Raw genomic sequence first — 21,839 nt, 5'->3', positions numbered from 1 at the left:
TGGAGATAATCGAATGAATTCGCCAGAGCAGGTCGTTGTGTCCCTGCTGGTGCTTCCATAGAGATAAATGTAAGCAGTCATTACCTATTAAGTTTGTTCATTCTACAGACAATTAATGAGTGCTATGAACAAGCCAAGAACAAAGTACTTTTCCTGTATATCTATGTATAGATTACTGTTGTTGTTTAGTCACTAAGTCATGTCCAGCTCTTCTGTGATCCCATGGGCTGTAGCCCACCAGGCTCCATGGAATTTTCCAGGCAGCAGTACTGGAGTGGGTTGCCATTTCCTTCTCCAGTGGATCTGTCCGACCCAGAGGTTGAACCCATTTCTCCTGCATGGGCAGGAGGATTCTTTACCACTGAGCCACCAGGGGAGCCTATATGTAAATCAGATCAGATCAGATCAGTCGCTCAGTCGTGTCCGACTCTTTGCAACCCCATGAATCGCAGCACGCCAGGCCTCCCTGTCCATCACCAACTCCCAGAGTTCACTGACACTCACGTCTTGAGTCAGTGATACCATCCAGCCATCTCATCCTCTGGCATCCCCTTCTCCTCTTGCCCACAATCCCTCCCAGCATCAGAGTCTCTTCCAATGAGTCAACTCTTCGCATGAGGTGGCCAAAGGACTGGAGTTTCAGCTTTAGCATCTTTCCTTCCAAAGAAATCCCAGGGCTGATCTCCTTCAGAATGGACTGGTTGGATCTCCTTGCAGTCTAACGGACTCTCAAGAGTCTTCTCCAACACCACAGTTCAAAAGCATCAATTCTTCGGTGCTCAGCCTTCTTCACAGTCCACTCTCACATCCGTACATGACCACAGGAAAACCATAGCCTTGACTAGACGGACCTTTGTTGGCAAAGTAATGTCTCTGCTTTTGAATATGCTATCTAGGTTGGTCATAACTTTCCTTCCAAGGAGTAAACATTTTTTAATTTCATGGCTGCAGTCACGATCTGCAGTGATTTTGGAGCCCAGAAAAATAAAGTCTGACACTGTTTCCACTGTTTCCCCATCAATTTCCCATGAAGTGGTGGGACTGGATGCCATGATCTTCGTTTTCTGAATGTTGAGCTTTAAGCCAACTTTTTCACTTTCCTCTTTCACTTTCATCAAGAGGCTTTTGAGTTCCTCTTCACTTTCTGCCATCAGGGTGGTGTCATCTGCATATCTGAGGTTATTGATGTTTCTCCTGGCAATCTTGATTCCAGCTTGTGTTTCTTCCAGCCCAGTGTTTCTCATGATGTACTCTGCATATAAGTTAAATAAACAGGGTGACAATATACAGCCTTGACGAACTCCTTTTCCTATTTGGAACCAGTCTGTTGTTCCATGTCCAGTTCTAACTGTTGCTTCCTGACCTGCATACAGATTTCTCAAGAGGCAGATCAGGTTGTCTGGTATTCCCATCTCTTGAAGAATTTTCCACAGTTTATTGTGATCCACACAGTCAAAGGCTTTGGCATAGTCAATAAAGCAGAAATAGATGTTTTTCTGGAACTCTCTTGCTTTTTCTATGATCCAGCGGATGTTGGCAATTTGATCTCTGGTTCCTATGCCTTTTCTAAAACCAGCTTGAACATCAGGAAGTTCATGGTTCACATATTGCTGAAGCCTGGCTTGGAGAATTTTGAGCATTACTTTACTAGCGTGTGAGATGAGTGCAATTGTGCAGTAGTTTGAGCATTCTTTGGCATTGCCTTTCTTTGAGATTGGAATGAGAACTGACTTTTTCCAGTCCTGTGGCCACTGCTGAGTTTTCCAAATTGGCTGGCATATTGAGTGCAGCACTTTCACAGCATCATCTTTCAGGATTTGAAATAGCTCAACTAGAATTCCATCACCTCCACTAGCTTTGTTCGTAGTGATGCTTTCTAAGGCCTGCCTGTGCTGGGAGTTTGAGAACCAGAAGCACATTGTAGAATTCCATATTGGAAGGTATGGTATCTCTTTCAAGGAAAATCTGCAACTCATACTTCAATTTGAATAAATAGGCAGATAGGAATGATCACTGGGGTGCACAGTATTTACGTGTGTTCTTGAGGTTTTTAGAATGATTCTTTCATACCTTTTTAAAATCGACAGTATATGAAAGATAAACTTTCCCAGATGTTTCAGCTAATTGCTCCTTCTAGGTAAAGAATGGCCCCATTTCTTGATCTGTCTGATGATGGCTTTTCATTTAGCCCTTTCTGCCATAAACCAACCTAATTTGAAATGAAAAATTTCACTGAAGCATACATAGCCTGCAAACAAATCACAGCCGTGCACCTTTGGAAGGGTTTGGTAGAACCCGTGATTGTATTTTAAACAAAAGACTTGTGATCTTAATTCACAGTTGAAATAACAATTGCTCCTAAGTGGTACTTATTATTTTAAAAAGTTTAGACATTCCGATAACAGTAATCAAGAGGACTTATGTTTGCTTTAAAGCAACACGAATGAGGAGTTATTGTTTAACACTTGCTTGGTTCTTTCCTGACTGTACCAGGAGGGAGGTTTTCCTCCAGTCTTCACTGCATTCCCTTGTTGATACCTTTCACTGATGGTCTTTCTAGATAATCAGAGACTTAGAAGCCCTCATGGCTTGGTGTTAAGCACATGTGTGCTAAGTCACTTTAGTCATGTCTGACTCTTTGCGAACCAGTGGACTGTAGCCCCCCAGGCTCCTCTGCCCGTGGAATTCTCCAGGCAAGAATACTGGAGTGGCTTGCCATGCCCTTCTCCAGGGGATCTTCCTGATCCAGGGGTCAAACCCACATCTCTTACATCTCCCTCATTGGCAGGTGGTTGTTAAGCATTGGAGGAGTAATTCTCTTCCAAGACCAACATATCAGCTGGAGTTTAGTATAAGCAAATAGGATTTAAACCAGGCACAGAACTTTGAAGCTTAGTTCCTGGCTGCTCAGGAGATTGTTTGCCTTGGGTATCAGTTTTCTAAACTGTGAAGTAAGAATTAAATTGCCAAGGCATTTTGTACACACTGAGATGACCCTGTATTCGAGAGCTACATCAGTACCCTGGGAATGGAAGGCAAGAGTGTGTCAGGCTTAATACTTGGTATAGTGCCTTGTGGTTTATGGCAGGTGAAGTGATTTATAGCCCAGATAGAGCTTTACATGCATATATATATATGTGTGTGTGTGTGTGTGTGTGTGTGTGTGTGTGTCTTGCATTGACTTTGTATGCAGAAAGTCCTTGAAAGTTGGGATTTTCTAAATATCCCAGATGAACTGGCCGGAAGTCCATAGTGCCAGGTCAGCAAGATAGCGGGACAAGCAGACACCTCTCTAATTCTCCCCTGTCTCTGGCTGGTCAGTCTAAACTTTCTGGACCCTGTTTCCATCTTTTTCTTCCCCAAGATCTTCCAGTCATCCTGTTAAAACTATTTCCCCTCCCATTTGCTTGTTCCTTGGTGTGGTGCTTCTCCTGTTCTGCTTTGTTTGAGAGGCCTGGTGTTGGTCTACCCTGGAGAGGAGGAGCCTGGAGATGCTAGACTCTATGTCATTCACTTTTCCTCTTGCATCCATTGCTGTGAATGTGTGCCTTCTTCATGGGAAGTGCCCAGTAGATATCTATTGAGTTGAAGTAAGTCTGCATATCAGGGCAGTTTTCCAAAGCATTGTTTGTGCCTGAGAGAAGCTGATCTAAAACATGATGGAAAATGTCCTGAGCCCTCACAGCATGGTTCCACTATTTTGTCTTTATACTTTAAGGAACTTGTTGGGTCCATAACAGAGTGTTTCATCTACCAGATGGATTTAATTGTGAGGATTGTTAACCTGGACACCTCTATTAAATTCCACTTATAGAATGAGTAAAATAAAAAGGTCTTACTCTATAGCACAGGAAACTATATTCAATATCCTGGAGTGAACCATGATGGAAAAGTGTATGTAGATGTATAACTGAACCACTTTTACTGTGCACTGGAAATGAATACAACATTGTAAGTCAACTGTACTTCATTTTTTAAAAGATTCAACTTAATAGAAATTTTTAAAATTTTTCAAAAATTAAAAATCCATTTAGAAAGTTCCAAGCATAATACATATTTGTAAAAATTCAAACTTTTAAGAAAATGCATAGGATAGAAAAATTAGAATTAACCTCTCAAATCTGCAGTATCATTTGTCATTCCAGGATAATTATAGCTAAGACTTCCCTATTTATTTTTCCATTATTTTCCACACGCTATTCCGTTTCCTTTGTCCGTGTCAGTAACATAGACCTGCCTCTATCAATAGACTCTATCAGTGATTGCAGAGTCTTCCCTAATGTGGGCAGATTATTTACACTTCATCCTATTGAGGGCTGTTTAGATGGTTGCCAATTTCTTGCTATTGCAATGAACTCTTCACACATCCGACTGTGTCACTCAAATGGTCTGTTTTGCTGAGTCAAGCTAGGAGTGCAGTCTCCATCTTTTTTTCAGCATACATTTTCTGACTACCTGCTGTGTGTCTGGCACTTTGCTTCCAAAGTTTTCCAGACCACACAAAGATAAATTAGACATTGACTGCGCTGTCAAGAAACGCATCACCTGGTGGGGAGAGCTGACTCTCCACAAGTAATTGTACACAGTGAATGGGAGCAGAGACTAGAGGGGCTTGTGAGGTGTGCGGTTCCCTGCATGGAGAACACTCAGACCTGCCAGTGGGTTTCAGGAAAGGCTTTGCCAAGAAAGGGCTGGGCTTTTAAATCAGGTGAAGGGGGTGGAGGTCTGGAGAAGGGCATTTTAGGACAAAGGATAAAACAGTGGTACAGTTGGGTTGTAGGGTGTTCGGGGGGAATCATGAGGGGATGGGGAAGAGGAGAACATGGGGGCTGAAGAGATGACCTGGGACCAAATCATAAGGGGTTTGGAGGAAACCTCTGAATCAGAAAGAGTTTGGAGGTTTTTTGAGCTTCTTTCTCATTCTACTGTATTCAATGCAAGTATGAAAGACGTTGCTGCATATTCAGATCCATATGTTTTAGAAAGTATGCTCAGCCGCTAAGTCGTGTCTGGCTCTTTGCGACCCCATGGACTGGAGCCCACCAAGCTCCTCTGTCCATGGGATTTCCCAGGCAAGAATACTGGTGTGGGTCACCATTTCCTTCTCCAGGGGAGTATTCCTCATCCAGGAATCGAACCCACATCTCCTGCTTGGCAGGCAGATTCTTTACCACTGAGGTCCCAAGGAAGATCCCTTTTAGAAAATAGGTCCCCGCTATTTCAAAGAAGCCTTGCTAATATGCCAGTTCAGGAGTAGACTTGCTGTTACCGTGGGCACTGCTTTTCACTAGGACAGCCCTGGATTCTGGTAACCCTGTTGTCTCTCTTGCTCTTCCCCACTCCCTCCTTCCTCTCCATCTGCTTAGTCTGTGTGCGGAGAGGGCAAGCATCTTCTCTGGATCCTACACATAAATGGATAAGACTGGTCCCTGAGGATGTCAGCCTGCAACCTTTAGAGTGTGAAATCCATTTAAAAAGGATCAGGAAAAGAAAATCAGAAAGAATGGAGAAAGACTGTTTAGATGGAGTGGTTTATATACAATTAGTGGCCTTAATTTTTATTTCCTGGAAAGGGTTTGTGAGAAAGACATGAAAGTAAATTCTCCCGTGAAGTGCTTAGAGAATTGCCACTCTATCAGTAGGGAAAGCGCAGGCCAGGGCAGAAGTACTGTGAATTTAAAGCACCCTTGGATTAAATTCCTCAGGTAAGCCCGCTAGTCATGTCTCCCCAGTGCGTGTTTATCCAGATGTCCTTTTGGGATGCGACAGGACTGATTTTTAATGACTCCGAACTGCCTTCCGTAGGCTCCCAGAGGCTGCATTTTGCTGACTGTGGAGGCCCTTTGTGTGCGCTCCACGGCTGCTGTGCATGAGGAAGTTTCGGCATTCGTTCCCTGTCTGGAAGCCTGCCCTTGTCAGTTTCTCCATCTCTGAAATGGGGATTATAACCTCTCTCGTAGGTCCTTCTCTGCTGTAACAGATAATTTTCCTTTTATTAAGAAAAATAAAGATTTATGGTGTTAAAATATGCACGTCCAAAATAGCTTTCAGCACTGTTTGGCTGTCTTTGCCTGAATTTCACCATGTCTGTAAGTGAGATTCAGCATTTTCTGGTGGACTGTGAATGGATGCTACTAAATGAGCTTGTCAGTCTCTGCTAAAGATCCAAATGTCCTTGGATTCACCCCGCAATGCATTGCATTACATTGCATGCATATACCAGAGTGCTAGATACAGGATATGCCCAGTTTCAGTTTTTCCCTTGCAAGCAGCAGCTCCATAAGGGACCCTGGCAGACACAGCCACTATGCCTCAGAGCCCTGTAGAAGTCCTGGGGCCTTGGGCTCTGGCTTGGCTGCAGCCTTCCCCCATGTGTGTGAGTGCCTGGGCAAGGTGCTGCCCTAGGGCTCTCAGTATCTCCTCTGCAGAACCCTAGCTCCAGGACTCATCAAGAGGAACCCACCTGGTGCTACTCTCACTTCTCCCACATGTGGACAGATTTGGGGAGTTTTCCTTTGTTGTCCATGATTCATGTTTCCAGACCTACTGGTGATTATACAAGAAGCAGCCGGAAGTCCGATCCAGATGGCTTTGGAGTACATCTTGTCATTCTGAGGACCTGGGTCTCTGGTGTGCAAGCTGGGCCAGTTGGGAAGTCTTCCTGAATTGAGGAGAGTACTTGGTGTCCCAAGGGGACTCCAGGGTGGGTTCATTCAGGGTCTCCGTGGGCTGCCTCCAGGGCTGAGAGGGGACAGAAAATGATGCCCCCCTAGGGTCCCCCAGCCCCTACTCTGCCATCTCAAACAAACGTTCTTGTTGCATATCTGATTTGCCTGCTGGTTATGGCCTATGATTTTAAGGTAAGGGTTCTGCTGCTTTAAAAAATAGTGTTTAAAACCTCCAGTTTATGTACTCTGCGATTTTGTATCCTTGCACAACCTTGGCGCTGTCTTATCTCATTCTCCATGAAATTGGAAAATGCATTTGTCACCAGGGCCCAGCCCCCAGACTGAGTTGATATTTACAAAGTTGCCAGGATTCCTCAGATGGGTAGCCACTGACCTTGTTTAGTTGTATCAAAGTCTTTTGGTTTTGTATGTAGCTTATTTTTAAATCGTTAGTATGTGTTATGAAAAGTTCTTTATTTCCAGAAAATAAATCTTTTAAAAGGTAATGCCTTTAAAAAAAGACAGAGAGAGACAAATACTCTGAAAAGTATCTTTTGGGTAATAAATCCCTGTATTTAGTATCTGAAAAATTTCTGGAAACTGCCTTCTATGATCATCTCTGCACATCCTGGTCTTGCTGGCCCTTCAGACCATGTATAGCATTCTGCTACCCGAACCTTCTAGTTTCTCCCTGATGGAGCCAGCTCACTCCCACGCTTTAGACTGCTGGAAGCATTTTTCAAAAACAAGAGTCTTCCCAGAGATTCCCCTGATTACAGTTTTGCCCCCAAAGGGTATTGTGTCCATCTGTGTCCTGAATTCTCTGACTCATTCAGTAACCTTGATTGAGCATCCATGATGTTTCAGGCACTGCTAGACCCTCAAGAATCAAGGATGGTTGAGAAGGGGAAAAAAAAAAAAGAGCCCTCATGGAGATGTAGTGCCTACTCCCTGGAATTCTCGTCTCTTTTCTGCTTGATGAAATGTGGGCTTTCCTTTTCATTAACCAGCTCAGATAGCAACTCTAGTGAATTCATCTCTTCACTTCGGCGAAACAGCTCCTCTTTCTCATTCCTGAGGTGCTTTGCATGTATGTCTCTTCTCAGTCTTCTACGTCACAGCTATTGTAGATAGTTGTCTATTGGATGAATTACACCCCTCAAAGTGCAGCATGTGACTTATATGTGTTACTGTAACCCCCGCATCTGGTCCAACTGGATACCTACTGGTTGTTCAAAGAATATTTCCCATTTCTTCCTGATCTTTCCTATCTAAGCTGAAAATAACTTATTTCTTCCCTTTATGACATGTATCTTTCCCCATGCTTACAAGTTATGTGTGTAACTGTTCTCTATTCCCTACTAAAATGTAAGCACCCAGAGGGCTGGTCACTTGTCTGATGCAGCATTGCATTCCTAATAGAGCCACACAAATAAGATGTGCTTGGTGCATTTGTGGGTCTCATCACATCTTGTTGGAGAGAGCTGAGGCCGTCAACGAGGAACTCCCTTTCTGAGAGCATGAGCTGTCTTCCTTGGTTTGCCATCTAGCCAGAGGGTCATCACCTAGGGATGAGGCCTAGAAAAGCCTGGGTTCTGTACTGTTATCTATTCAAATAGACAAGGGAGTGAATGTTACATGGATTCTGCTTATACCTTGTAGTCACTTGATTAAATAGAGTGGGAGAGATTAAAATAGCACTCTAAGCTCAATTTGATGGTCTAGATCTTCCTGTGACTTGAAGGTGAATCTCTGCCACCTAAATTTAGAGATTTGTTTCTAGGGGCAAGAGTTCGCAGTACTTGGAGGTTTCCTTGAAAGATACAGAAATCTCAGCATTTTGGCTTACTCACCTAAGGGAAGAGTCACCCCTTCTTAGAGAAATGAAAGCCTCTTCATCCTCTGTCCTTAGGAGAAAAGGCTGGATCTCTCCAGTGAGTATTGCACCTTGAACCTGCCAAGTTCATCAGTGTTAGGGTCTCTCCTGGGCTCAAGTACTACAACTGGGGCTTTGGTGAAGCCAAAGCCCTGGGCCATGTTGAGCTTTGGTGAAGATCTCAGGCCATCATGGGCCTCGTGGGATTGGCAATGGAAACAGGTAAGTCTGTAATTCACCCCCCCCGCCCCTCACCCCCGCCCCAAAGTCATCTCTGTTCTCTTCTGGTCTATGAGTGTGATGGACATTGTTTTACTTTCATTCAGCTCTTACCCTGCTCAAACCCTGTTTCGTGGAGCTCTAGACCTCTGTTAATGGTGAGTGATTGTTGACGGCACATAAGGCTACTTAGAGACCTCATGGAGCAAGAGAGCAGTCATGCCTTGCACCTTCTTCCCCTTCTCAGTTTGTTAGCTTTGGAGATGGCTGTCAAGTTGTCAGTCATAATGAGGACAGCTTTGTGACAGCCACCCCCTGCCCCCAGGGGTTGATGTGAAATCTGCTTTCCTCAAGAAGAGCTACAACCTTGCATGTCCAGATGATCATTCTTGCTGTACCTGCAGTCACCACTCTACCAAGAAATGTATCATGGGTGGGCCATGCTCAGCTGCCTGTGAACCAACAGCTCAGCCGTTGGTGGTGGAGATAGAACTGTGTTGCTTGGCCACATCTCCAGGCTTAGGGGATAATGCCCAGATAACCTGCTGTATGCCTTTGGCCTCACATCATTTGTTTGACTCATGGCCTTGATAGACCCATACCTGATGACCTCCTAGTGCTAGACCTTGCTCTGTGTCTTGGGGAAACTGAGTCCAGGATGGTCTCTAATAGCACCTAATGTATTCAAATTAAAAAGAACCCAGCAGGGCTTCCCTGGTGGTCCAGTGGTTAAGAGTTGGCCTTGTAATGCAGAGGACACTGGTTTAATCCCTTGTCCAAGAAGATCCCAATGCCGAGGAGCAACTAAGCCCATGAGCCATAACTATGGAGCCCATGTGCTGCAACTGCTAAAGTCCATGCCCTGGAACCCTTGCTTCACAACAAGAGAAGCCACTGCAGTAAGAAATTGCACACTGCAACTAGACAGTAGCCACCGCGTGCTGCAGCTGGAGAAAGCCCACATGAGCAGTGGAGGCCCAGCACAGCCATAAACAAACAAATAACTAAAATTATAAAACAACAACAACAAAAGCCAGTCCTTTATTTTAAAAAAAAGAAACAAAACGAACAGTCATAGGAAAGGAAGTTTTTCTTTCTAGTTAAGATTTAGAAAACTACTAAAGATGGAATATTGTCTTTTTGTTGTTGTTGTGGGATAATTGAGAAAATATTGTAACCTCAGTCACAGGAGAGAGCTATCAGATATCGGTCTGACCAGAGAGTCCAAGAAGATGAAAGTAATACTGCTTCAGGAAAGAAGTCCAGCAGCGCTAGGCAGCAGTGCTCACAGTGAGTAAAGACGGCAGCAGGAGACTGGTCTGGAGGTGGGGGGTGTTTAAAGGGCCAGAGGACTGGGGGTTAAAAGTCATAGGTCTGCACCTGCATCATCATTCCCCTACACAATTGCCTGGCTCCCTCTGGACTGTATCTGGAGAGAGGAGCTGGGGAGAGGCCCCTGAGTCTCTAGTTTGAACTCCCTTCGCACATTGCTTTGAAACCTCAGATGGTATCTGCCAACTGGAGGCAGAGAGATTCTGACTGTGGTTAGTACTCACCATTCCTTACACAATGCCAGCACCATCCAGAGCAGTTCAGAACATTTTAATTTCCTCCTAAAATGTGATTTTGTTTTGCACTGTGTAAGCCCATCAGATTGTAGAGATTTAAATAAGTGGAGAATGTTATTTAAGTGGAATCTCATGGAAGACACACCCAGGGATCATTCTCATTCATATTTTTCCATTTCTTTTGGCAGCAATGATGCGGTATTTCTAGTTTTCATTTTTATGTAGTGTTCTGGGGCATATCCTTTGTGGGTTTAGATTCCAGAGTAGCATATCTGATTTATACTTGATAAAGCAGTATTTGCCAAGTAATTTTGCTGAAAAGCAGCCACTTCAGTGAAAAGGAAAGAGCATGCTATAAAAAGAACAGAGCATGTTATGGAGCTGCAGTCAAGTTCATTGGAATCAAAAGACCTTGGTTACCAAGAAGTCTGGAGACTGATAATTTGTTTGATTAGATTTAAATTTCTGTTTTATTTCAGATTTTTTGGATAGTATGCCAGCCTTTAAGTAAACTGAATTCCATATTTGCTTATCACCAAGAGCCTTAATCATTTCTTTCCTATAGGACTGATCACACCAAGCTAAACAATATAGGTGACTATACATCTGTTGTAACCATGGAAACAATAGTTGATGATTTATTAAACATTCTTTCTCCTAACCCCAAACAATACATTGTGTTGGCACAGGTTCCCTAGAGGATTGGGTTTTGCCTTATCTTACAGACCAACAGTAGCCTTATTTCTCTCTTGGTTTGTTTGGTTGTTTGACTATGGTGTTGACTTCTTGAAACGTAAAGGCCCATCCTTGGGATCACCAGGAAGTATTTAAAAGTGTTTCTAAAAAGTATTTCAAATATAATTTAACCTGTGCCCTTGTATTACAAATAGTGAAAAACTGAACCTTTTGTTTTCCCTTTGCTTCTGTTGGGTATGGAACCGTAGAAACAGTGCTTGTGGTTTTAATAATGGATGGATCAACAGTACCTAGCTAGGTACTCAGCAGAGGTGTGTTGACTCTGCTTTCCTTGAAGCAGTTCTCTTTATGTGAACTTGCATGTGGGTCAGTAGAGACCATCATGTGAATGCTCCCTAGAGTTAATCTGTTAGGCCTGTCAGACCACGGGGGCTGGGTGGGATCGATAACTCAGTCCCAGAACTCTCATCCCAGAGGGCTCTGTGGTGTCCTTTGTCTGGGCACCATCGCTGAGGCCTGCTTCTGGGAAGTAGGAGCCTGTGCGCCAAGCCCCAGAGCAGCCTGGGCTTCCTTCATTGAACAAGCTCTTGAATCACGCCCAGACAAGTGGCAGTTGTAGCAGCGCTGACGGACGCCCATTTTGATGGCAATTTGGCAGGAAGTCAAACTTTGGCCCTAAAGCAGAGGTGGTGCAATTAGACAGCTGAGATGCATTCTCTAAACACACACTTTTAATTGATTTCAGCTTGTTCAGTTCACAAAGATAGAGCTCTGACACATAGCAGCCTTCTTAGAGGGGCTTATTTTTACTTTTCCTTTATTCAGCAGCGTAATTCAACAGCAACAGAAGCAACAATAATACAGAGCTCTAAAGAGCGCGTATTTGGCATGGCTTGGATACAAAAAGTATTATTAAGAACTAATGAGTGAGATAGTTAGATGTTAACCGGAAAAGCATTAATGAGCAGAAGAGAATTCTGGCATAAACATCTGTTTCTGAAGCAGATGTTACCTTGTCAATCTGCTGAAGAAAAGCCTATGGAAATGGAACAGTGGATCATTTTAGGTACGAGGAGGGACAGAGCTATATTGGAAGGCTTTCAGACGCTGTTTTTGGCTGTTCTGAAACTCACAAATGCCGGTGTGTGTTGAGGCAGTGAATTTTGGGGGTCGTTTTGGGAGTGACAGAAGGTATCAAACAGAGGCATGTTATGTATAGGGGCAGATGACAGCGAGTCGGAGGCCACTGATGCCTGCTTCACACTGAGAGATTGAGAATCCATGTTAATTCAGTAGCCTGTCTCCTGTTCCTTCTTGTGTATGTACCGCAGGCATTGTGATATACACATACTTGGACTTGTGGCTACTGTCGTCTTCCTGGGCTACAAATTTAAGATCTGTTCTGCCCCCCTTCCCCCTGCCGCCACCACCACAATTACCTAACTTTTGGCTGACTTGCTGGATAGCTTGCTTCTGTAAATGACTAAATGACTGATAATGGTCACACTTTCTGAGAGGAAGCAGTGAGTACATTTCAGCAGCTTTCAGTCTTTCATCCAAGAGTCACTAAATGGCAAGATTTTCAAGGATCCCCAGTCAAGGCCTGTTTTGTTTTTTGTTTTTTTTTCCCTCCCACTTTTTCCACCTTTAAATGACACTGAGTTGGCAACTGACTCATTCATATCCACCAAGAGTCAACTTGATTTGCGTTACTTTCACTTAGTATCCTGAACAAACTTAGAGCTGGCAGGGAGTTTTAGGATCATCTCTTGGTCCAAAGAGTTGAATAGAATAAAAAATAACAAAGGTCCTGAAGGTAATGCACTCAGCAGTACCCTAGTGAAAGAGTTAGTCCCCAGAACCCAGGCTCAGGTCTGAAGCTCTCCCCACTTCACCCCATTCTAGGGCAAAACTTCATCCTTTTCTTACCTATTGAAAGTCAAGAATGGGGAATCTTCTCTTGAGGGAAAAATAAGTCTTTGGGGAGAAGACCCTGGACTGGCCCTGTCTGGTGCTCTGAACTGGGAAGTAGGGACCAGGGCTAGTGTGAATTCTGGCCTCTGGGCAATGTAATTAGAGGCTGCCTTTGCATGGTTCATTTGTTTATTTCGATCTGCCCTCAGAATGGTCATAGGCATGATAATTGGGGATTTTTTTTTTAAAGCAGTCCTCTTTGGGAAGCTGTGTTTACCACCAGAGTGACGAACTGTGGCTCCCCCAGTGGCATACTAGGAGCTTGCTACTTGTTATTGCTGGCGGGCTTCAGAGAAACCCCTCAAATCAATCCTGATTCTAGGGACCCAGAGTCTGCAGTGATGGTTTTTACTGCAGTTGGATGGGCCTTCCTTCCTTAAAAAAAAAAAAAAAAAAGGGTCACTCTAAACCTTTGAAGGATAATTTGTCGATTAGGGGGATCTTCTCCATTTGTGGCTCTGCCACGGCTTTCCTCCTGGGCTCCACGGGCTTCTGCCTGGAGACTGCTTAGAAGGCGTCCCCAAGGATGGTCTGCGTATTTAGACATCCCTTCCATCGTGCATGATGTTTATAAAAGATAGAGGTCTCAACCCTGCAGACATGATGATTCATCCCCTTTTCTCCGTGTGTGTGTGTGTGTGCGTGCGTGCGTGCGTGTTGTTCATGCAAGAAAGAGCATGAACAAAGCCATAGCTGCAGGAGACAGGATGATTTCCCAAGTTAGCAAGGGCTGTATTCTTCTGCAGACTTCCCTCTCACACAGAATTAAGGAAGGCCTTGGTGAAGAGTAGCCGCTCATCTTTAATGTTTCCCCAGAGCACAGGCATTTACTCATCATCATTAGGGGCTTTTTAGTCTCCCTAAGAGAAACTGGCAAAGCTCATCTTAACTGAAAGTTCTAAATTACTCCCCCCCACTTTTTTTTAAATGCTTGAGGTGCTGATTCATTTGCTTGAAAGAACCTCTGCATCTGTCATGTAGCTCCTGGCGAGTCAGAAGTGGGCTTTATGTTACGTTGAGGGGAGGTTTCTTTCACACCCCATTGGTGTTCATGCAGGGACAAGTACTGGGCACACAGTGGATGCATGTGGAGCTTGTGTTGGGTTAGGCGCTGGGAAGGTCCCCCTACGACGCTGCCATTTTAGAGGTGTCCCTTGTGTTCATGATTCAGCGTCTCCCTGATGGCCTTTCTTTCACCTGCCTGACAATGACACAGGAAAATAGGAGATTCAAGCAATGTTGCCATGCCTTTGGTTTTTCTTTCTTAAATGACTCCTTCCGTCATTATTCAGTGTTGATGGAAGAAGCTATGGATGGAATTCTTAAAAAAAAAAAAAAAAATTTCTTTCTTGCTTTACAGAGTGGGTGTATGTCCTCCCTGGTGGCTGTGTTGTTCTTTTACCAGTTTACTAGCCCATTTGCTCTCAGGACCCACCCATCACCTCCCTTGACCCTTATACCAACCCTCAGAGGTATATGTTACTAACCAGACTTTGAAGGTTATGGAAATTCTAGAAGTTACTCAAGGTCACACTGTTAGTGGGTGATGAAACTAGAGCTTGAACTAAGATCTTTTTCACTCTCAAGGCCATATTCTTCCCACATGACACAACTGTTTTCCCCTCAAACCCCTGCCACTTCATGCTACACCAGTGCTGAATGCCATGGATACTCTGAGCACGTCAGCATGGGTCTTGCACATGTGGTTTTGTTCCTGCCTTTTCTTTCATGAGTAACACTTGCACATGCATGCACACACACAGAGCTTTCTTTGTTTATGCTCCTGAAGCTGATCTCTCAAGTCTTGGCTCAGACATGACCTCCTGTGAGCAATGTTGCACAGCTCTTGTCTTGGCCCCTGCTCTTGTCCATGCAGAGCCCCCGTGACACTCTGCCTCGTTCTCTGGTGGTTACAGCACTTTCCATGCTGTGTATATTGCCTGTACCCAGCATGTGAGTGCCTTGTGGTCAGGAACCTTGTCTCAGGGCCTAGTCCAGGACCTGGTACATATGGGCCTTGCCAACTCAATGCAGATCTGAACTGAAGCAAGTTGATAATGGGAGATTGCAAACCTGTGTGGCATTGATAATTCAGATGGCCTGAACTTGCGGAGCTGACATAGGCTGCATCCTTGAGTGGGTCTGGAAATGGCCCGCTAACAAAAGACATCTGTGTCTTTCTCCTTTTCAATCACTGTGACAATCTCCACAAGCAAAAGGTTTGAAGAACTATAACATTTATGGCTCCCTGGCCATAAATTCACTGCAGAACACATAAAAAATGCCATTCCCACAGGGTTATGGCAGAGATTCAGTATAGCAAACATCTGCATGTGAGCAGTAAACCTAACCTCTGGTGTGCGGCGCTCGACTCTTATCGACATATATTAACATTAGTGACAATCAAATGTGATTATCTGAGATGGCATTTTATCTGCCAAGTGCAGACTTATGGCTTTAAAAACCCAATTTGCCTTCCTTCTCGTATGTTGTTTTTATATGACTCGAATCACATGAAGAAATTCGTGTTGAGTGTGGCTCTGCTTTATTTTTTGGTGGATCTGGCATAAGAATAAATTTTCAGCCCTTAGATTGATTTAGGCTTTCAAAAGTTTGTTCAACAGCTGAGTGAATTTCAAAGCATGGTTACTTTACATTTGAAGACACTATTGGGAGTCAGGAAGAAGCTGTAGACTCTAATAATGGGTGATAGTTTTTTGATTGAACAGGTTTGTAATTAATTTATAAGATAGTTGGAGTATAAATTGCTGTCATTATTATTATTTTTTCTATTATTTGGAGCTGGCAGAATTTTTTCTGTAGAGGGCTAAATAGTTAATATTTTAGGCTCTTCAGGTCGTTATGCTCTCTCAAGTGTGCCTTGTACACTGACAGTAGACAATCCGTAAATAAGAGAATTTGTGTTCCAATAAAACTTGATTTACAAAAGTAGGCAGCAGGCTATAGCTAACCCCTGATTCAAACAAATACAGATTTTTCAAAATGCTTTTGGGTAATTGTGGAAACCTTTTCAGACCTTTTGGGAATGGACCTCTTATCTGATTCCCATTCTACTTGGCAATTTCTAAAGTGGCCGAATCAAGTTACAGTGTTAAAAGGTAAATCAAAATTTTATTCTTTATCCTAGTGCCCTGGTTCTTTTTTTTCCCCCATGATTCTTAAGATTTATTTGATTTTAGTTCATCAGTTGCATAGGATGCATTCCTCATAACAGCTGCTCACTACAGCAAACAATTGAAGAGAGGAGAGGACAAACACTGATCTGGTGGCATTATCCTGAGTTCTTTTCTTTAAGTTCTCTTTTAAAGTTTTGTCTTAGCATGAGCTCTTGTATTTGAATAAGTAGAGTTTCAGATGAGCAGAAATGTTGAGGCGTCTGAATGCAGGAGCTTAGAATCAGAATTCCTCTTAGACTTAATCCCAGCATCCCTGTGCAGTGCTTTCTCCATTTCACACCAGGCTACATAATTGTAAAAATGGGCATGCTCTAGCAGGATGTTACAGAGGCCTCATGGGTCATGGTTAGGTTGTGTACGGCAGAAAGGTTTCTGGTTTCACCATATGAAAAGGATTATAGAGCTAAGAGCAGGGTAAATATCTGAGAGTGTACCTTGTAACACTACTTTTTATATTGCTTTGGAGTTATTTTTTATGTGTTTCCAAACAGTGAGTGAGACCACTGCATTTGCAGTGTACCCTTCCAGGTGACTTATGCAGCTGGCAAAAAATATGACCCAGGATAACAGCTTGGCAAGTGGAGCCTATGCAATGTATTCTTATGCCTCCTCCTCTGCTCTTTTGTTTCCATCTTGTAATTTCACATGGTTTTCAAGTTGCCCTCCCAGGTGTAGTAGCTGCTGCCAGCTAAACGCTAAGCCAGTGGCACTCCTCACCCATGTCTTTGCTCCTTATCTTTGCAAATAAGTGATCAAAATTTGGGACTAAGAGAAAAACGCTAAATGTGGAAGAGGCCTGTGACTTTCATCACAGGACCAAATATTCTGACTTTTCACGTGCCAGTGTGTGTGGTGACAGACCAGTAGAACATTTGGAAGATAGCTTGGGCCAGTGATTCCCAAAGTGTGGTCCTCAGACCTTCTAGAAAGCATGTTAGAAATGCAAAATCCCAGGCCCTATGGCCAAACTACTGACTTAGAACCTTTACATGTTGGCCAAGGAATCTGTCTTAATAAGGTCTCCAGCTGATTATTCAGCACGGTCAAGTTTGAGAAGTACTTGATTCACCAGTCAGCTCTGTCTAGTCTTTTTTTTTTTTTCAACTGTGCCACCTGGCATGCAGGATCTTAGTTCCCTGGTCAGGAATTGAATCTGTGCCCCCTGAAGTGGAAGCATGGAGTCTTAACCACTGGACCACCAAGGAGGTCCCATCTAGTCCATTCTTAATGTTTATGGAAATCAAGGGCAGGAAACGTGCCACCTTAAACCAGCTAGCTGGGCATGGGGAGCTGGTGATCTGATTTCTAGTCCAGCACTCTGTTCAGTAACAGTGCCAGTCTAGATGAACTGTGAGGAGACCAAGGGCCTTAAAAAGAGTGATGATATGGGACCAACACTTATGCTATGGCGGAGGGGTGCTGGAGGCAGGAAGAAATGGGAGGATTTGTGACTGTGAGCTCTAGCTCTTCTCCTACCCTGGGCAGCCTCAGTCCACTTAAAAGCCTGGTGGCCCTGCTCTCAAACTTCATCTTGTAAATAAACAGCTCTCTGGAACATCCTCGCTGAGCTTAGCAACAAGGGAGGAGGGAGTGAGGTGGGGCGGGAGGAGCCTGGGCTCTCCTGTTACCATCATGTCAGTGCGATCACTGGGAATTACTGTTGAGGATTAAGAGTCACTTGGGGATAATTCAGCCAGGCTAGAGAGGGAAATACACACCACACACACACACACACACACACAACATAAACAGATTGCTAAAACTCATGGCAGAAAACAAACAGCATAGAGGAAAGAAAATGAGTGGAACTAAAAGGGCCTGAATTTTGAATAGGTGGTAGAGGCTCCCGAATGATCTGTTTCCTAAACACTTTGGGTGAAGTTGTATACACAGTGACTAGAGCGGAGCAGCTGCTTCCCCAACTCGGTGCATTGCTCTGTTGCAGAACTCCTAGCTTCCTTCTCCTCCAGGCATCTGTTACTGAGAACACTTGAAGGTTCTGCCAAGAGAACTCAAACTGGCAAGAGACTACTTGAAATTTAGAAAATCTCTCTCTCTCTCTCTCACACGCGCGCACGCACGCGCACACACACACACACACACACACACTTCTAAAAAGATACAGCAAGTCCCAGAGAAAAGTGTGGCATGTTTCCCAATATCCAGACCTCTCTGCTGCTGCTGCTGCTAAGTCACTTCAGTCGTGTTCGACTCTGTGCGACCCCATAGACGGCAGCCCACCAGGCTCCCCTGTCCCTGGGATTCTCCAGGCAAGAACACTGGAGTGGGTTGCCATTTCCTTCTCCAATGCATGGAAGTGAAAACTGAAAGTAAAGTCGCTCAGTCGTATCCGACTCTTAGCGACCCCATGGACTGCAGCCTACTAGGCTCCTCCATCCATGGGATTTTCCAGGTAAGAGTACTGGAGTGGGGTGCCATTGCCTTCTCCCCAGACGTCTTTAAGAAAGGTCAAATACATTATCCTTCTCCTGTGATGACCCTTGCCCTTGAAGAAGGGACCTCAGCAGTCTGTGCGGTCCTTTTCCCAGAGGCTTTGTGATTTTTCTCTCACTTTTTGACTTTGGGTCTGTACGGTTGGTACCTAGAAGGTCTTGTCTTGCCACATGGGGTGAAACCAGCCTGATGGGCTTCTTGCAAGCATGGTTAATGGAGTCTAGAAGAATCTTGTGCTTTCCCAATGAACCTGAAAAGAGCTAAATAGATTACAGCATTCTAAAGTAGAGGAAGGAAATAATTTGTTTGCCTTTACTGAGAGTCTTAGCAGAAAATTCGAGTGGAGAAGTGGCCTAGACAATCCCTCTTGGGCCCCATCCGGGTGCAAGAGCTCCCTGAACCTTTGGGTGCCCCTCATTTTAGGTGGCCACAGGAAATCATCTCTGTGGTGGAAAGCCTCTTGCCCACTTCCATCCAGCTGAGTTCCTGGTCTTGAACACTAGTAAAACCAGGAAAGAGCTTTCTGTACAGGGGTAACTTGGGAGGCTTGTGCTGTTAATATCACTCTGAGCCAAGCAGAAATGACTCTTGAATTATCCTGTCGTTTTGTGTTCTTTATTATTCAGCTTTTGGATTTGATCTAGAGGTCTGTGTCCTCCATCTTCTCTGTGTCCTGTTTGTTGAGGCTGATGCATTTTATTTCCTGGGGGAGAGCAATCTCCATAAGGGAGAATATGCTTGGTGGGGGTGGGGGGACTTGGCCAAGGTGTCTTTCCCTTTTTCTCCCAGTTTCCCTGTCAGCATTCGAGTGCTATAGATTCCTTTTCCAGATGAACAGACACTGTAACAGATGTGCCGTCCACAGCATTTGGGGGTTATTTGGGTCTGTTCAAATCGGGCTTTTCCTGCACCAGAGGATTTTGTGAAATGCATGGGGTTTTTGAACACAGAGAGATTTCCAGCCTCAGGCTTAGAGAGGCTAAGAAATGAACTACCCCATTCCAGAATGTCCATGAGTGTACACAGGTGTGTTTTGGGGAACAGCTTCAGGCCCAAGTGAAGATGAGGAACAGAGCTCCTCTTTTATCTGGTACCTTCTGGAACTAGACATTTCATAATCTGGATCTTTTCCTTTGGATTCTACCTGGGATTTATTTTTATTTTTTAATTGGAGGAAAATTCTTTACCATGTTGTGTTGGTTTCTGCCGTACAACAAGGCAAATCAGCCATAATTGTACGTATAGCCCCTCCCTTTTGAGCCTCCCTTCCTCCCCCACCCCACCCTTCTAGGTCATGACGGAGCGCCTAGCTGGGCTCTCTGTGTTATATACCAACTTGTCAGCAGCTGTCTGTTTTACACACGATAGTGTGTATATGTCGATGCTACTTCTTCCGTTTGTCCCACTCTCTCCTTCCCCCGCTGTGTCCACAAGTCCATCTCTACATCTGTGTCTCCCTTCCTTCCCAGAAAATAGGTTCATCAATACCATGTTTCTAGATTCCGTATATATGCATTAACATACAACATTTGTTTTTCTCTGACTTACTTCACTCTGTATAACAGGCTCTAGGTTCATACACCTCACTGACACAAGTTCATTTTTTTTTTTTTTTTATGAAAGCCACCTAGATGTCCATCTGGAGAAGGCAATGGCACCCCACTCCAGTACTCTTGCCTGGAAAATCGCATGGATGGAGGGGCCTGGTGGGCTGCAGTCCATGGGGTCGCTAGGAGTTGGACACAACTGAGCGACTTCACTTTCACTTTTCACTTTCATGCATTGGAGAAGGAAATGGCAACCCACTCCAGTGTTCTTGCCTGGAGAATCCCAGGGACGGGGGAGCCTGGTGGGCTGCCGTCTATGGGGTCACACAGAGTTGGACACGACTGAAGCGACTTAGAAGCAGCAGCAGCAGATGTCCATCTACGGATGAATGGATAAAGAAGATGTGGCACATATATACAATGGAATATTACTCTGCCTGGGATTTTGATAACATGGTCACTGTGGTTGAAGCTGATTTGACCCACTGAGATATGGGGGGGATGGGGAGAGAAGCCAGGTCAGGCTTCAGGGAGGGGGTGTGAGTCCTGTCTGCCCTTTGTGGACATATAGAGAAAGGATCCCACAGTGAGCCCTTGGGTATGATCTGCAACCTTTAGACTCGGCTTTCACAGCGATTCCACACCTTTTTGAGAGGGCTGCTTTTGTGGCCTCAGATGCTGGCTTCATGTGGAAAGCTGAAACGGAAGGTTTTGTTTAGTGTGGAGCACTGAAGATGGGTCACGCTGCAGGAGTCAGGAGCCCTCCCGTCTAAACCTGGCTCCATGATTGTCTGTGTCATCTTGGGGAATTTATTCAGCCTCCCTTCACCTCCCTTTCCATGATAGTCAAATGAAGAGGTTGGATTAGAATTAGTTGTTTTCTAAACTTCTTCTAATGATAATACTTTCTAACTCTTTGAGCCAGTATTAAACTGACCAAGTCAATGATTTGTGTTGTATCATTTCCCTTAGGATTCTAGAATGTCCTAGCCAAAAGAAACCTAAAGAAACCATTGATGGAGATTTATTTATAAATACAATTTAACATTTTCAAAAAATACCTAACTGTAACTTTCTCTGAAAGAGCAACCCCATTGACATTTGCCCTTCAATCATGATGAGGAACTGGAAAGATCTCCGTTACTACTGAGACATACAGCACTTTACAAAATTCTGTTACGTCTGATTATCACAGAGCTCTGTGAAGGGACTGTTTGTTATGCCCATATTTTGGGAATGATTAGGAGGTGGTAAAGCTGAAATCTAAATATGGATCTTCTGGCTCCCACTTCTCTAGAATTTTAGTTATTATTCCCCAGGCTAATTCTAACTAATTACGGATTATAAATTCTGGCTACTCTGTTCATCAAGTCGGTTTTCAGCACCTGCTATGGGCCCCACTCAGTTTTCTCTGGAAAGTAAAATATAACCAACAAAGGTATGGTACACTGAGAAATGATGAAACAAATCAGTTCATCGTATTCAATATCTGCAAATATATATGTATTTTCCATCCCAAATTTGTAAATAATTTGAAAAATGACTCACCTTCCTGCCTTTTTTTTTTTTTATAAGCTGTATCTAGTTCATTTCCTTTTTCCAAATATAAATCCCTAAAGGTTAAGAGTATTCTTATTTTT

General features: G+C 44.0%; 1 protein-coding gene across 10 annotated transcripts in view; it reads left to right on the top strand.

Annotated features, from left to right (window-relative positions):
* RORA (RAR related orphan receptor A) overlaps positions 1–21,839 on the top strand; it is an 809,419-nt gene that overhangs the window by 132,684 nt on the left and 654,896 nt on the right. Inside the window, exons 3-5 of one of the 10 annotated variants that reach the window (XM_086321293.1) lie at positions 8,581–8,766; positions 8,871–8,921; positions 9,947–10,053. The exons of 8 other annotated variants lie outside the window; for them this stretch is intronic. In XM_086321293.1, the coding sequence (XP_086177419.1) occupies positions 9,996–10,053 (58 nt within the window). In that variant the 5' untranslated portion in view covers positions 8,581–8,766; positions 8,871–8,921; positions 9,947–9,995. The remainder of the gene's footprint in view (positions 1–8,580; positions 8,767–8,870; positions 8,922–9,946; positions 10,054–21,839) is intronic. One more of the 10 variants, XM_086321294.1, reaches the window with a different exon arrangement.

Source organism: Bos grunniens, chromosome 10 (assembly GCF_055505025.1).
Source record: "Bos grunniens cultivar Pamir isolate PY7600 chromosome 10, Bosgru_T2T1.0, whole genome shotgun sequence".
NCBI lineage: Eukaryota > Metazoa > Chordata > Mammalia > Artiodactyla > Bovidae > Bos > Bos grunniens.
Note: the sequence above shows the minus strand (reverse complement) of the source record. Positions and strands in the feature narration are given on the sequence as shown.